The sequence below is a fragment of the Amphiprion ocellaris genome, chromosome 20 (genome assembly GCF_022539595.1).
Source record: "Amphiprion ocellaris isolate individual 3 ecotype Okinawa chromosome 20, ASM2253959v1, whole genome shotgun sequence".
NCBI classification, from domain to species: Eukaryota; Metazoa; Chordata; class Actinopteri; family Pomacentridae; genus Amphiprion; species Amphiprion ocellaris.
In genome coordinates this window covers 32,591,887-32,608,012 of record NC_072785.1, presented here as the reverse complement: position 1 = coordinate 32,608,012, position 16,126 = coordinate 32,591,887, and the positions used below count along the sequence as shown (strand labels likewise).

At 39.9% G+C, this 16,126-nt stretch overlaps 1 protein-coding gene across 3 annotated transcripts in view; it reads left to right on the top strand.

Moving 5' to 3' along the window:
- Positions 1 to 16,126, top strand: part of sptbn5 (spectrin, beta, non-erythrocytic 5) — a 90,874-nt gene that overhangs the window by 35,292 nt on the left and 39,456 nt on the right. For all 3 annotated transcript variants that reach the window (XM_055005750.1, XM_055005749.1, XM_055005751.1), the window contains 19 exons: positions 92 to 329; positions 430 to 569; positions 2,000 to 2,099; positions 2,257 to 2,427; positions 2,515 to 2,679; positions 3,427 to 3,516; positions 3,592 to 3,728; positions 5,702 to 5,888; positions 6,570 to 6,679; positions 6,975 to 7,065; positions 7,903 to 8,019; positions 8,094 to 8,251; positions 10,701 to 10,833; positions 10,981 to 11,126; positions 11,296 to 11,410; positions 12,655 to 12,765; positions 13,068 to 13,247; positions 13,705 to 13,908; positions 15,585 to 15,734. In XM_055005750.1, the coding sequence (XP_054861725.1) occupies positions 92 to 329; positions 430 to 569; positions 2,000 to 2,099; positions 2,257 to 2,427; positions 2,515 to 2,679; positions 3,427 to 3,516; positions 3,592 to 3,728; positions 5,702 to 5,888; positions 6,570 to 6,679; positions 6,975 to 7,065; positions 7,903 to 8,019; positions 8,094 to 8,251; positions 10,701 to 10,833; positions 10,981 to 11,126; positions 11,296 to 11,410; positions 12,655 to 12,765; positions 13,068 to 13,247; positions 13,705 to 13,908; positions 15,585 to 15,734 (2,743 nt within the window). The remainder of the gene's footprint in view (positions 1 to 91; positions 330 to 429; positions 570 to 1,999; positions 2,100 to 2,256; positions 2,428 to 2,514; positions 2,680 to 3,426; positions 3,517 to 3,591; positions 3,729 to 5,701; positions 5,889 to 6,569; positions 6,680 to 6,974; positions 7,066 to 7,902; positions 8,020 to 8,093; positions 8,252 to 10,700; positions 10,834 to 10,980; positions 11,127 to 11,295; positions 11,411 to 12,654; positions 12,766 to 13,067; positions 13,248 to 13,704; positions 13,909 to 15,584; positions 15,735 to 16,126) is intronic.

Genomic DNA, 16,126 nt, shown 5'->3' with positions numbered 1-16,126 from the left:
TAGATTTATTCATCAATTGCTTCTTTTTTTCTAATATTTGTCAGTATAATGAATATTAATTACCTCTAAAAGCTGTGTTTGTGCCTCTCAGGCTGACGGAGATGGAGAAATTGGGTAAATCCCTCCATCACGGCTCGACTGGCGGCGTCGACATCAAGCAAACCCTGGAGGAACTCGGCGCCCATTGGTCCAAGCTGGACAAACTGTGGACCAATAAGAAGCAGCATCTTCAACAGGGGGTGGAGCTACAGAGGCTGAACCAGGAAGGAGACCGGATCGAGACGACGCTCTCCGAACACGAAGCCCGGCTGAGGGTCAAAGACGTCGGGGTCAGGACGATACTGAGAGTTCACCACTAAATGTGAATCTAAACAGTGTTATTGATTATTATTGATTGATTGATTGATTGATTGATGTTGATTGATTCAGGACTCGGTGGACAGCGTTCACAGCCTGCTGGGCCGACAGGAAGAACTAGAAGGCCTCCTGAAGGCTCTGGACCAGCGGGTGGACAACTTCAGCCAACGCAGCAAAGAACTGATTGACCAACAACACTACGCTGCTAAACAGTAAGAAACATCTGGAAGGTAGAACGTTGTTTAATTTGTGAACGATGTCGAGTTGATTTTAAAAACTGAACATCGATGGATGAACAGATATACATGATAAAATAACGTCACTCTACATTTTCTTTATCTTTTCTACAAGTTAACTGTTAATTCAAAAGCATTGTTCTTCAAAAAACTAAAGATTTTATTAGATTATTTTGCAAGAAACTTAGGATCACACATAGAACTGAAGGGGTGTAGCAACACATCAACTAAAAACTACAGAAAGTGGGTTAGACCCCTCTGCTTCCAAACCTTTAGGCTCTAAGATGGTTCAAAATGTGTCCAAAATGACTTGAAAATGCTCCAGAATTGCAGAAAATTTGTCCAGAATTACAGAAGAGTTGTCAGAATAGACAAAAATCTTCCCAAAATGACTTAAATCTGTTCAGAATGAAGTAAAAATTATTAAAAGCGACTGAAAACTTGCAGAATGACATGAGGAGGTTAGAAGCAGAGTGGTCTAACCGTTTGACCATTCTGACCCCCTCATGTCATTCTGCAAGTTTTCAGTCGCTTGTAATAATTTTCACTTTATTTTCTAAATCTCTTTTTACTTTAACAGTTATGTAAAGTAATTTTGGACATTTTTTTGAGTCATTTTGTGAAGATTTTTGTAATTTCTGACAACTTTTGTGTAATTCTGAACGAATTATCCGCAATTTTGAATCATTTTCAAGTCATTTTAGACGATTTTCACGTCAATCTGAACAAATTTTTGTCGTTTTAGATCATTTCTGGAAAGTTTTCTGTAATTTTGGATCATTTTCAAGTCATTTTGGACACATTTTAAGTCTTTTTGGATGCTTTTTAAAGCACTTTGGACAAATTTAGTGTCATTCTGGATCATTTTTAATCATTTGAGAAAAACTCTGGCTGATATTGGACCATTTTCTAGTAATTTTAGACCATTTTCATGTCAATCTGAACAAATTTTTGTCGTTTTAGATCATTTCTGGGAAATTTTCTGTGATTCTGGATTGTTTTCAGGTCATTTAGGATCACTTTTTTGAGCAAGTTTTCTTCAAACAGATGGAATTAATTGAAAATGAATTATTCATTCAGTGTGTAGGTTTTTTTTATTTTACATTTTGATCTTTAGAAAGTTGAAAACTATTCTTTTTGGTTTTACTATTTTTGGCAAATTTTTTATTTTACAAATTTTTTTTTTTTATAGGAGACAAGCCTTTCAAACAGGGTTGCAGTTTTTGGGGTTCAGTTAGTTCAGCAATATAAATTATATTAATGCATCTAAACAAAATCCTTTCCCTCATTGACATTTTAGTCGGCTTTTTTCAGTTATACTTCTATCTTCTGAGCATTTCGAAGCTGCTGCTGTCTCCATTTTTGTGTGTGTTGCCATGGTTACAGGTGTTGTTGTGGTCTTTTAGCATCAAGGAGCGCAGCAAAAGCATCCAGAAGGCCAACAAGAGCCTGAAAGAAAGCAGCAGACAGAGGAGGAACCTGCTGCTGGCTTCCAAGAAGTACCAGGTATCATCATCTTCTTCTTCTTCATCATACCAACTGAAACAAGATATTTAACTTCACTGCTCTGCATCGTTTCAACTACCAGAATAATCTCATATCTTCAATTTTTTTTCTGTCATTTTGGGATATGTCGTCAATTCTCTGGTGTTTTGTGCTTCAGGAATTCCAGAGAGATGCTGAAGAGCTGCTCCTGTGGATGGAGGAGAAGTTTAAGGTGGCTGAAGACGAGTCGTACCGCGACCCAACGAACATCCTCAGGAAGCTGAAGAAACATGAAGCGGCCAAGAAGGAGATGCAGGCCAACCAGGTGTGGCTGGACAGACTGGTTCAGGTAAACGGACGTCCACTGGTTCCAGTTTAATGAAGAACTTCTATCAGCTGGTTCTCTGATGGTTCATGTAATATTTACTGTGTTCAGCTGGGACAGGAGATGCTGGCTGAGGAGCATCCCAACAGTCAGAGCATCAGCAGGAAGTCCTCTCCGCTCAGCAGCCGATGGAGGAGGCTGCAGGACAAGATGGCCGACAGAGGAGATAAACTGAGGCAGGCGGGACAACAGGAGCAGCTGATGGAGCTGCTGCAGGTAAACCACAGCAGGAGGGGGAGCTGGGTTTATATCCAGGTGTGGCACACGATTATAGATTAAAATCAGAGTAGGACCAGTGAGTTTACAGATAGATGGAGATAATTTCATCTGTATTTACAGTGTACATCGAAGCAACAATCCATTTCTATTTTTCTAAACATGTCTGAAACAACTTGAAATGTGCCCAAAATGACTCGAAACTTGTCCAAATTAGTTTTTAAAAAATTGACTCAAATTTGGTCAAAAACTGCTTAGAACTTTCCAAAACAAGCTAAGAATTGTTCCGAATGACCCAAAATCTGTCCAGAACTAACCAGAATTGTACAGCATAACTCAAAATCGCATTCTTTGGTCAGATGAAGATAAATGAGTTCAGATGGAGTCCAGATGTTTGGTGTGAACCTGACCAGGACTACCACAGTGGATGCATAGTCCTGACAGTGAAGAACAGAAGTGGGAATGTGAGGATCTCTAGCAAAAGGTGTTAAAGACATTTCTAGATGAATGTCTGAGGATAAACCAGAATACTGTCTGATGAGTCCCAGTCTGTAGACGCTGGAAGAAGATGAATATTAGGTTCTGCAGAAGAACAAATGAAACTCCAACCTGGACAATCTGTGTTCTGCCCTGAATCCAACAGAACACATTTTGAGTATTTAAAAGAGAAAGTTAGAGCAACACAACCCGTCCATTAAAGACCAAACAGAAGCTTCAGTCTGAGAGAAGTTGTTCTCCTCTCCTCAGGACGCCAAGCTGAAGATCGATGCCATCCAGTGGATGCTGAACAACGCTTCCAAAGGTCACAACCTGCGCTCCAGCCGACAGCTGCTGAAGGTGAGGCTAACGTTGAAGCAGCGCTGCATCTTTACAGTGAACGCTCTCTAATAAATGATGTGTTGGTGTTTACAGGAGCATCAGCAGCTGGAGCAGGAGGCCAAGGAGCTGGCGGAGAAGATCAACTCCATCGTCAGCAGAGCTCAACATCTGGCCTCCAACCACTTCGACTCTCACAGGATCCTGCAGGAGACGGACACGTACCTCACTCTGTAAGTTAGTCTGCAGCCACAGAGGTTCAGCTTCCAGTAAAATGTCTGTTAATCAGTTATTTTCAACCCTAACATTTATATTTCACCTCCTGTAAACCCTCAGTAGTTAAAATATGATCTCTGCACCCTCAAACTATCTTTCTTTATGTAGTATAACAGGAGTTTCAGAGAGTTCAGGTTCTCTGCAATTTAAATGATCCACCACAATAATAAAATATGAAGTTAAACAGTCGAGACAAGAGACCAGGAGGGAGAAAGTAGAAGTTAATTCATTTTAGATTCAGTAAAACCTCAAACGAGGTCAGTTTTATTTAGTTCTCATAAATAAAAGAATTGACTTGCAGGTTCATTCTTTTTTTGTTTTCTTTTGTTGCTCTTTGTTGTTTATTTGTGTTTCTTTAGGGTCGCTTCATTGGTCTTTGTTGTCTTTTAAACGAGAAATATTAACATCCAGAGACTGTGATTCATTATTGTTTACGACTGTTTTTCTTTATTCTGCAAGTTTTGAGTCATTTCTAAGAATTTTCAGTTCATTCTGAACAGATTTCAGTAATTTTGGACAATTTTTGAGTTTTTTGGGAATATTTTTGTCATTTCTGACAACTTTTGTGTAACTCTGGACAATTTTTCTGCAATTTTGGATCATTTTCAAGTCATTTTAGACAAATTTCAAGTCATTTTGGATGATTTTTAAAGCAGCTTTGACAAATTTAGGGTCATTCTGCAAGTTTTCAGTCATTCTGGATCAGAGAAATTCTGACTGTTATAAGCATCCTCTGGTAAATGAACAACCAGATACTGATGTCTCTCACCATATGGACTTCAGGAGATGACTGGGGGATGATAAACTGTGACCTACTGGTTGGATTCTCTCTGTTCTCATGTTTCTTACATGTTTGTCTCCTGATGCTGCCTTACTCCAGCACAGAAAACACAGTTTGTCTTGTACCCATTGCCAGGGGTTCCACTCTTCCCACTCACGTCTGTACTTTTGCAAACGTTTTTGCTTCTTTGGACGTGGTGGAGTTTCGGGTGTAGACATTTTTAAACGCGCTGGAGCAGCAGTGTCTGTAACCAGGCAACCAGAGACAGGACCATAGGACCGGGGATGCAGAGAAGTCAGAACTATCCGCTGGACCTCGCATCGGGTCCTTGCTACATAGGTCTAAGGAAGATGAAATTGGCTGCCCTTAATATTTCCTGTGTTTTATTTTGTTCATTATACAGTTTGGATGAGTGTGTGACAGACATGTGGACAGGTGGCAACACTAACTCCGACAACTATTCCATCTTAAAAGAATCACATTTCTGTTTTACTGTGGCTTGGTGAGGGGATGTGCCACTGCTATTATTATAGAGGGTCAACATCAGCAGCACTTAGCATCATTAGCGTGTCTTCCCTCCACATCAGCCGCACCGCTTTGCTAGCTAGAACAACGGTGGCTGCACAGAAGGACGCCTGCCTATGACGTTGATTAGCTGCGTAAATACGGATGTGAATCGCATCATTGGCTGCAGCAGCCAGTCACCGCTCACTCACTGACCCACACTGAAAAACAGCACTGAATGAATTATGTTTTTATTTTATTTTCAATTTAGGTTGGATTTTTTTTTGTGCGCACGTGTGCAGCTTGGAGGGAAGAGTGGTGGTGGGTTAGACCTATGTGCTTCTAACCCCCTCAGTTTATCAAATAATTTGCTTTTCCTTAAATAAGGGATTCAAGGCGACATTTAGAAACTGTGAAATTTGAAGAAAGTTGTTTTAAAACTTCATTGAAATGAATTAAAAATGAATTGTGTTCAGTTTTTAAGGTATTTCTTAATTTTACTTTTTGATCTTTAGAAAGTGGGTGATGGATTATTATTGACTGCTGTTTGTTTTTTCTTTATTCTTTTTAAAAAGGTTTAAATAATATTCTGTGTGTTGTTAAAGTCTGAACAGACAGGTGATCATGCTGATTTCTGTGCCACAGGTTCAAATCCCTGCAGAAGCCTCTGGACCAGCGTCGAGTTCAGCTGGAGGCATCGGTGAAGCTGTTTGAGTTTTATCACGACGTGGATCTGGAGCTCAGTTGGATCTCTGAACGGGTTCCTGCCTTGGTGTCCACAGGATACGACAAGTCTCTGGCCGGAGCCACCAGCCTGATGCAGAAACACAAGGTAGCGGCCGGGTTTCAGGTGTTTAACCCTCATGTCGTCCTGCGGGTCAAAACTGACCCGTTTTAAAGTTTGAAAATGTGGGGAAAAAAGTATTTTCACAGTGAAACTTCGGATGTCCACATTTTCAACATTTTGGGGAAATCTTTGAACATTTTTTGTTGGGAAAAAAAGAAAATGTTAAAAATGTTTCTTAAGAGCATTCACAAAAATCAACCAAAATCCAGTGAATTTCGCTGGATTTTTTTTTATTTTTATGTGAATGTTCTTAAAGAAAATATATATATAAATATATGTATAAATGTATATAGAAGTTTTACTGATATATATGGAATCACTTTAGATATTTTTAGGATTTTTCTTTGGAAGATTTTTACTCATTTTTTGAAAATATTTACAAGAATTTTCTTGCCAAATTTGGGGGATTTAAAAAAAAAAAAAAAAAACTTTTAAAGGAAACTTATAAGGAATTATTGGAGTTTTGCAAATTTTTAGAAATTTGGGATTTTTTTTGCAGAATTTTTGGATTTTTTTCAGACAAGGAAACAATATTTTTTGGTGCCTGTAAATGAGGACAACAGGAGGGTTAATGGCTTAGGAGGGTACAGTTTAGAGTGTTTGTTCATCAGAACAGCTCAGGGGAGGTTTATTTTAACATCTATTAATCAGGCTGTGTTTCTGTAGGAGCTGCAGGCTGAAGTTAACGCCCATCGAAAACATCTGAACCACGTCCTGGAAAAAGGAAAACGTCGAGCTAAATCCAGTAAATCAGACACAGAGGAAGTCCTGCAGAGGTGATGTTAGCTGTTTGTCTTTAGATTCAATCGTCAAAGTTTCCTTTATGAGAAGGATGCATCCGTCTTCACTTAATCAACAATAGCAATGATTCTACAACTTAAGATTGGTCTTTATGCAACACCATAAACTAGGACGGGCCCGAATAGCAATTTCTGGGCTCCGGATATTTGGCCTCAATTAATGAGGTATATTTGGCTCGTCCCCGGGAGTGTCCCCTCTGAGTCCCCGTAGTGGAAAACAGCCTGTTGTTACTAAATTGTGTGACGGTGTAGATCTGTGCTGCTGTTTCAGGTGCAACCACCTTAGTGCAGAGTGGGAGGAGCTTGAGGAGGCCTGCAGCAGGAGAGCAGCTCACCTGAGTAAGGCCATCACCAGAGAACAGGTGAGACAAAGAAAGAAGCTGTTACAGACTAGTTAGTTTATTATTCGTGCTGGTTTTGTCTCTCTAGTTTCTGGTCTCTTTGAGGTTGCCTAGTGTGTCTTTGTGGTTGTTTTGTGTATCTTTATGGTTGTTTTGTGTCTCTTTGTGGCTGTTTTGTGTCTCTTTGTGGCTGTTTTGTGTCTCTTTGTGGTTGTTTTGTGTCTTTTTGTGGCTGTTTTGTGTCTCTTTGTGGTTGTTTTGTGTCTCTTTGTGGTTGTTTTGTGTCTTTTTGTGACTGTTTTGTGTCTCTTTGTGGCTGTTTTGTGTCTCTTTGTGGCTGTTTTGGTGTTTTTGTGGTGGTTTTGTGTGTTTTTGTGGTGGTTTTTGTGTTTTTTTGGGTTCTTTTTCTCTTTGTGGTGGTTTTGCATATCTTTATGACAGTTTTGTGTGTTTGTTTTGCAGTTGTTTGTGCAGTTTCTTGTTTAATTGTGGTGACTTTAACTGCCTTTGTAATGGTGGTTTGTCTGTTTTTTTTTTGTTTTTTTTTTTAGTATTTTTGTTTTTCTGTGGTGATTTTGAGTCTTTTGGCAGCTTTGTATCACTTCCTTGGGTTTTTGAGTGTCTTTATTGTTGTCTTGTGTCTCTTTGTGTTGGATTTACATCTCTTTTTAGCAACTTTTAATCAGTTTATGGTGGTTCTAAGTCTTGTTGTGGTATTTTTGTATCTGTTTATGGTATTTTTTGTGTGTCATTACAGTTTTGAGTCTCTTTGTTTAGCGTCTTGTGTCTTTTTGTGGTGTTCTTGTGGGGTTTCTGTTGTTATTTGTGTTTACTAATGTTCTCTGAATGTGTGTGCAGCTGCTGTTGGACTGTTCAGAGCTGGAGTCCAGACTCACCGAGATGCTCAGTCTGGTGAGCACCGAAGATTACGGCAAAGACCATCTGGCCACACAGAGCTTGATCACCAAACACCAGGTAGGACTCTGATCTGAGCTCTGGTCCACAGTGGACCTCTGAGGGTCGGTAAACGGTTCTCTGGTTGTTCCCAGGTGTTGGAGGGTCAGCTGGAGGTCCTGGAGGTGGAGGTGGAGGAGTTAGGAGACCAGGTGGACCAGGCTCTCCAGAACTGGAGGCTGGAGGAGCTCAGCAGACCTTCTAGTCGAGTCAGCAGCCTCCACCAGCAGCTGCAGCACCAGGCAGCCCTCAGGTAAACCACTACACCTGGACTGAAACATCAACAAGTCCAGATATCAGGTGGATTCATTCAGCATTTAGAATCTGTAATGTCTGAGCTGCTTGTTTTAATCACTGTGTTTTTGAGATGTTAAAGGACTTCATATAAAGACCCTGGAAACACAGAATCCCAGTTTTTAATTCTTTGTTGTTGTTTAAATGTGGTCCCCACTTCAGCTCCTGATTTTATACTAAATTTTACTAAATTTTTCTGTCTTTTTGTTGTCATTTGAATCTCTTTGTGGTGGTTTTTAGTGGGTTTGTATCTGTATTTATTCAGTCTGTGGCTGTTTTGTGTCTATTTTTAATGGATTTACGTTTTTGTGGTCGTTTTTAGTGGGTTTTGAGTGTATCTGTCTTTTTTTTGTCTGTTCTTGGTGGATTTATATCTCTTTCTAGTGGATTTATGTCTCTTTGTGGTGGTTTTTAGTGGTTTTGAGTATTTTTCTGTGTTGTTTAGTCTGTTAGTCTGGCTGTTGTCTCTTTTTAATGAATTTATGTCTGTGTTGGTTTTAGTGTGTTTTGAGCGTGTCTGTGTGTTTTTGATTGGTTTGTATCTGTATTTGTTTAATCTGTGGCTGTTTTGTGTCTCTTTTTAAACAATTTATGTGTCTTTAAGGTGGTTTTTAGTGGGTTTTGAGTGTGCCTCTGTTTTTAGTTTGTTTTTGGTTGTTTTGTCTATTTTTAATGGATTTACGTTTCTTTGTGGTCATTTTTAGTGGGTTTTGAGTGTATCTGTCTTTTTTCGTCTGTTCTTGGTGGATTTATATCTCTTTCTAGTGGATTTATGTCTCTTTGTGGTGGTTTTGAACGTGTTTTGAGTGTATCTGGTTCTTTTAGTTTGTTTTTGGTGGGTTCATGTCTCTAATGGATTTATGTCTCTTTATGGTGGTTTTTAGTGGGTTTATATCAGTATTTATTTAGTCTGTGGCTGTTTTGGGTCTCTTTCTAATGGATTTACGTCTGTGGTGGTTTTTAGTGGGTTTTGAGTGTGTCTCTGTGTTATTTTTTAGTCTGTTTTTGGCGAGTTTTAATGGATTTACATTTCTTTGTGGTGGTTTTCAGATTTTTGTCCCAGTGGCTTTGAATCTCAATTATTAATCTTTTATTTTTTGTATCACTTTGTAGTAGTTTTGAGTGTCTTTGTGGTTCTCTTTGGGTTAATGTTTTGTTTCTGTTGTAGATTTGTGTCTCTTGGTGGTTTTGAGTTGTTGTCATGGTTTTGCTCCTTCTTATGGTATCTTGTGTTATTTTGCATGCATTTTTGCAGCCTATTCCAGTGGCTCTGTCTTTTGGGAGTTTTCCTAATTTTTATGGTATTTTTGAGTCTTTTCGTCATTGTTTTGAGTATCTTTGTGGTTTTTTGTCTCTGTGGTTGTTTTGCTTCTTTTTGTGGTATTTTTATGTCTTTCTGGTGTTCTTTTGCCTTTTTGGGATGGATTTGTTTGTAGTGGTTTTGCATCTTTATAGTATTCTCGAATGTCTTTATCAATGTTTTTAATTGTATTTTTGTCATTGTTTTGCATACATTTTTGCTGTTTTGCATCTCCTATTTGGTTAGATTTGCCTGTTTGTGGTAGTCTTGCTTATTTTTAAAAAGTTTTGAATGTATTTGTTGTTGTTTTGTTTGACTTTGTGGTTGCTTTGCTTGTTTTTATGGTATTTTTATGTATATGATTTTTTTTTTTTTTGCCTTTTTGGGATGGATTTGTCCTTTTGGGGTAGTTTGGCTTATTTTTCTGGCAGTTTTGAGTCTTTGTCAAAGTTTTGAGTATCTTTGTTGTTGTTTTTAATTTCTTTGTTGTTGTTTTTAATTTCTTTGTTGTTATTTTAATCTCTTTGTGGTTGTTTTGCTTCTTTTTGTGGTATTTTTTTGTCTCTTTCTGGTGATTTTTTTGCCTTTTTGTGATGGATTTGTGTTCGTCTGTAGTACTTTTGCTTCTTTATGCTGTTTTCGATTGTCTTTGTCAATGTTTTGAGCATCTATGTGGTCCTTTGAATCTCTTTGTTGTGGTTTTGCTTCTATTAACTGTATTTTTGTGTCATTGTTTTGCGTACATTCTTGCTGAATCTTTTTGTCCATGTTTTGAGAATCTTTATGGATCTTTAAAGCTCTATGTTGTTGTTTTGAGTCTCTTTGTTGTAGTTTTGTGTCTGTTTTTAGGGTTTTTGCGCCCGTTGTTGATAGTTTTCTCTTGTTTTCATGGGTTTTAACAATAAATTCCGGCACTGCAGTGACCTGTAGTTTTGATCAGTAATCCGTACACCGATGTAATTATATTACTGCTCATAATCATATTTACATAAATGTGATATAAGTATGTTTACCCAGGTAGTGGAGGACAGTCTGGAGCCTCTTAGGTTTTAGGTTTATCTGCTTTCTCAGTTGTTTCCTACCTGAGTGTCCACATGTCTCCTGTCAGGGGTCAGAAACTGAACGAAGTCCTTCATCTCCACGAGTTCAGACGAGAAGCTTCAGAGTTTGAGGACTGGATGAACCAGCAGAGACAGACGGCAGAATCTCAGGACCTGGGCAATGACTACCAGCATGTCCAGGTCACACCTCACCACAGTCTGATTGTTAACTCTTACTGTAGTGTGTTTTATGATTAATTAAACTACTGGAGGACAGCTGCTGGTTCGTGTTCTTGACCATCAGCAGGGTGTGATGAGTGTCTAACCGTGTTTTCTGTCTTGTTTCAGCTGCTTCGTGGGAAGTTTGAAGGTTTCCTGAAGCGGCTGGAGGTGGGAGAAGATCGACTGCAGACCTGCAGCGACTCTACAGCTCGATTGATCCGCAGCAAACATCCTCAGAGTTCAGCAGTGAAAGACACTCTGCAGCAGCTCAGGTAAACAGAAACACAACTTTATAATCAACTTTATTCATCTCTCTGTGCTTGTGTCGGTGCTGGTGTTTGTGTCGGTGCTGGTGTTTGCGTCGATGCTGGTGTTTGTGTTGATGCTGGTGTTTGTGTCGATGCTGGTGTTTGTGTCGATGCTGGTGTTTGTGTGTTGCAGGTCCAGCTGGGAGGATCTAAAAATCGTGGCGAAGGAGCGTCAGGATCATCTGCAGACCGCCGAGGAATGCCACAGATTCTACCGAGACCTGAGCGATGCTCTGACGCTCATCCAGGTATCTGGACATGCAGTGGATGCAAATTCAATGCAGTACTTGTTCATCTTTTTGTCACCGTTTCACATGTTTACCTCGTAGTTTAGCATGTTTTTATGGGGGGTTTGCATCATTTAGTAGTAGTTTGGTATCTTGATGTTGTCGTTTTCCATGTTTATGTGGTATTTTTGCATCTTTTTGTTGTTTTTGCAAGTCTGTTGGGTAGATATGGACCCTTTTCTGGTAGTTTAGCAGGTTTTTATGGTACTTTGGCCTCTTTTTATGGTAATTTTGCACCATTTAGTAGTAGTTTGGGATCTTGATGTCGTTGTTTTCCATGTTTATCTGGTAGTTTTGCTTCTCTTTGATGTGGTTCTGAATTTTTATGTGAACATTGTGCATGTTTATGTACATCTTTTGCATCTTTTTGTTGTTTTTGCAAATCTGTTGGTTAGGTATGGTCCTTTTTCTGGTACTTTTTCATCTTTTTGTCATTGTTTTGCATGTTTGTAATGGTAATTTTGTATCTTAATGTGAATATTTTAAATCTTTTTGATGTAAAAGTATTTCCTTAACTGATAGTAACCGACAAAAACAATTGATAACTGATTGTTTGGAACTAATGAAATACAGTAGACACTCTTCTATCTCCTGACACTTGCTGTAAAATGTATTTAATTTTATGAGAACAGATGTTTATCTGATTTTTTTAAATCTATTTTTAAATTCATTTTTGTTTATTTTTTAAAAAACTTTTTTAAAAAAGTGTTTTCATATGGAACACTGGATAAATACTGAATAAAATGTCTCTTGTTCCATTCAGGATTTGAAGAACAGATCTTGTCACTTAATTCTAAATTAAACGGCAAAAAAAAACAATGACTTCATTTCAAATTGCTCTTCAATGATTGGCCCAACAATCCCAAAGTATTTAACACCACACCAAGCTCTTCCACAGTAAATACCCTGCAACGTTTTTAATCTGTTCATGGCAGTTGGTTGTCCTCAGTGGTCATTGGAAGCATTTAGTCCTGTTATTCCTGAACGTTTCTGCTGACAGACTCAGCTCCTGTGTTAGCGTTAGCATTAGCTTCAGGTAGCTAGCTAAACTAGACAACCTTTTTACAAACTCCTACTACTAAAAATAATTGGAGTGAGTTTTTTCCAGGAAAACGTTGTTGGTTATCAGCAGATACTAAATATTAAATGAACGGGATCAGACTGGAGGCAGTAATCAAACCTTCAGCGTCTCTTTCTGTCTGTAGGAGCGACACAAGAGCATCCCTGATGACGTGGCGAAGGATCTGCGAGGAGTGATGTCACAGCTGAGGAAACACGAAGCTCTGCTGCATGAACTGGCCACCACGGAGGAGCAGGTAGGAGATTATGGATCACAGCGACTCTTCAGGTTCAGAAAAGTTCATGTGGTCTTATATTCCAGACAGTTACATGGTGTTTGGCTTAATGAGAGAGAGATGCATTATGGGATGTTAGCGTTAATGCTGCTAAGCTAGTGAGTCCGTTTACAGTCAGCCTTTTAGAGTCAGTCAGCAGTAAAGATGCTGATTTGTTTTGCTGCCTTTGGAGGAAATAAATTCAATAAAAACTGCAGAAACGCCGCAGACAGAGAATCATTCCTTCTGTTTGGTTTATAAACAGAGCTACTTTTCGTCTACAGCTGCAGGAGCAGTTGGACGCCGTGGAACTCGTCCTGGATCTCTGCACACCACATCTGAAGCTCCGCCTCCAGGAAGTGCAGCAGGAAGTGGTGGAGAAGTGGGAGGAGCTCCGACTCCACACTGAACGGAGGGAGGAGGAGCTTAAACTGACCTGTCAGAAATACATGTTCCTCAACACGGTAAGGTTCCTCAAACACAACGATGAAGTGCATTTTATTCTTTATGTGGATATTTTGCATCTTTTTGTCACTGTTTTGTTTCTTCTTTCATTGTTTCTGTGGTAGTTTTGCTTCTTTTTATGGTAATTTTTAATCATTTTGTAGTCGTTTGGCACCTTCTTGTCAATGTTTTGCATGTTTACTTGGTAGTTTAGCATGTTTTTATGGTAGTTTTGCATCTTTTAGTAATAGTTTGCCATCTTTTTGTATTTGTTTGGCTTGTTTACTTGGTAGTTTAGCATGTCTTTTTAATAGTTTTGTGTTAAATAATCCGTACATGAGTTAAAATCACATTAATTGATGAATTGTGTTGCCTAGATATATTGTTAAATAGCTGAGGAGTTTTGTCAGAACATGATCATCCGTCTGTTGACTTTACTGGTTTGACTAATAAAGTTGGTGAACTCTCCTCCTTCAGGCGCAGGACTTCCTGCTGTGGTGCAGTCAGCTGATCGGTTCCATGGCGGCCGAGGAGAGCATCAGCGACGTGGCCACGGCCGACCTGCAGCTGGCTCAGCACCAGCAGCTGTGGGCCGAGATGGAGGCCCGGCAGGAGACCTACCAGCAGGTTCTGGACCTGGGAGAGGAGCTGCAGAACAAGGACCGGAGCAACCGCAGGGAGGTGAGCGGCAACGTTCTGGATTCTTCTAGGAGTCCAGAACAACCGCAGGGAGGTGAGCGGCAACGTTCTGGATTCTTCTAGGAGTCCAGAACAACCGCAGGGAGGTGAGCGGCAACGTTCTGGATTCTTCTAGGAGTCCAGAACAACCGCAGGGAGGTGAGCGGCAACGTTCTGGATTCTTCTAGGAGTCCAGAACAACCGCAGGGAGGTGAGCGGCAACGTTCTGGATTCTTCTAGGAGTCCAGAACAACCGCAGGGAGGTGAGCGGCAACGTTCTGGATTCTTCTAGGAGTCCAGAACAACCGCAGGGAGGTGAGCGGCAACGTTCTGGATTCTTCTAGGAGTCCAGAACAACCGCAGGGAGGTGAGCGGCAACGTTCTGGATTCTTCTAGGAGTCCAGAACAACCGCAGGGAGGTGAGCGGCAACGTTCTGGATTCTTCTAGGAGTCCAGAACAACCGCAGGGAGGTGAGCGGCAACGTTCTGGATTCTTCTAGGAGTCCAGAACAACCGCAGGGAGGTGAGCGGCAACGTTCTGGATTCTTCTAGGAGCCCAGAACAACCGCAGGGAGGTGAGCGGCAACGTTCTGGATTCTTCTAGGAGCCCAGAACAACCGCAGGGAGGTGAGCGGCAACGTTCTGGATTCTTCTAGGAGCCCAGAACAACCGCAGGGAGGTGAGCGGCAACGTTCTGGATTCTTCTAGGAGTCCAGAACAACCGCAGGGAGGTGAGCGGCAACGTTCTGGATTCTTCTAGGAGCCCAGAACAACCGCAGGGAGGTGAGCGGCAACGTTCTGGATTCTTCTAGGAGTCCAGAACAACCGCAGGGAGGTGAGCGGCAACGTTCTGGATTCTTCTAGGAGTCCAGAACAACCGCAGGGAGGTGAGCGGCAACGTTCTGGATTCTTCTAGGAGTCCAGAACAACCGCAGGGAGGTGAGCGGCAACGTTCTGGATTCTTCTAGGAGTCCAGAACAGGGAGGTGAGTAGCAACATTCTGGATTCTTCTAGGAGTCCAGAGCACTGTTAATTTAAAAATACAGAAACTAGAATTTAATTAAAAACTGAGAATGTTGAAGGTGGTTTTAACTTAGTTTGGTCAAATTTTAATTCATTTTGGAGAAGTTTCAAGTTGTTTTGAACATTTTTTGAGTAGTTTTGGACAACTTTGAGTCATTCGAACAATTTTAATTAATTTTATTCTGATTTCTTTTGACTTCCTACGTATTTTCGACAATTTCAACTTATTTTGGACAATATTTGGTTGTTCTGGGCCACTTTCTGTCATTCTGGACTATTTTTGAGTTGTAACATTTTGTCATTTTTGGACAAACCTGAGTCACTCCAAATGATTTTAATTAATTTTGATCAATTTTCAAGAAACTTTTGACACATTTTTGTCACTTTGGGACAAAGCTCAGTCAACTCTGAGCACTCAACTAATTTTGGTCAAATTTAAACTCACTTTGGAGAAGTTTTGAGACACTGGGAAAAGTTTTCATTATTTCAGGCAACTTTTGAGTCATTGTGGACGATTTAAACTCTTTTTGAAAAACCAAACATCAAACTTAGATGACCTGACTGTCCTCAAAACACCTTCACCTGATGATCCACCTGAATATTTAGGTGCTGGCAAATGAAGATGTCAGAACGTCTCCTATCTGTGTTTTTTCCAGGTGTTGGAGAAGCTGGAGGCTCTACAGGCAGAAAGAGACAAACTGGAGGACAAGTGGAAGAAGAAGCAGAGCTGGTTAGAGACTGTCCACCTGGAGCAGATCTTCTACAGAGACATCAGCAGCATGGACAAGACGTCCAACTCACAGGAGGTACGTTAAACCTACATATTCTGCAGGATCTCTGTGCTGTTGGTGGTGATAAAACATATCTAAACATATTTGTAGTTATTTTGAATCTTCTTGTGTTGCATCTTTTCTGGTAGTTTTGCATGTTTTTGTGGTTATTTTCTGTCTTTTTGTGATCATTTTGTGTCTTTGTGGTAGTTTTGCATCTTTTTGTGACCATTTTTTGTCTTGTGGTAGTTTTGCGTCCTTTTTGTGGTAGTTTTGCACCTTTTTGTGATAGTTTTGCAAATTTTTGTGATAATTTTCTGTCATTTTGTGGTAGTTTTGCATCTTTTGTGGTAATTTTGTATCTTTTTTTGATCATTTTGTCTTTTTGTGGTAGTTTTGTGTCTTTTTGTGATCTTTTTGTGAGTTTT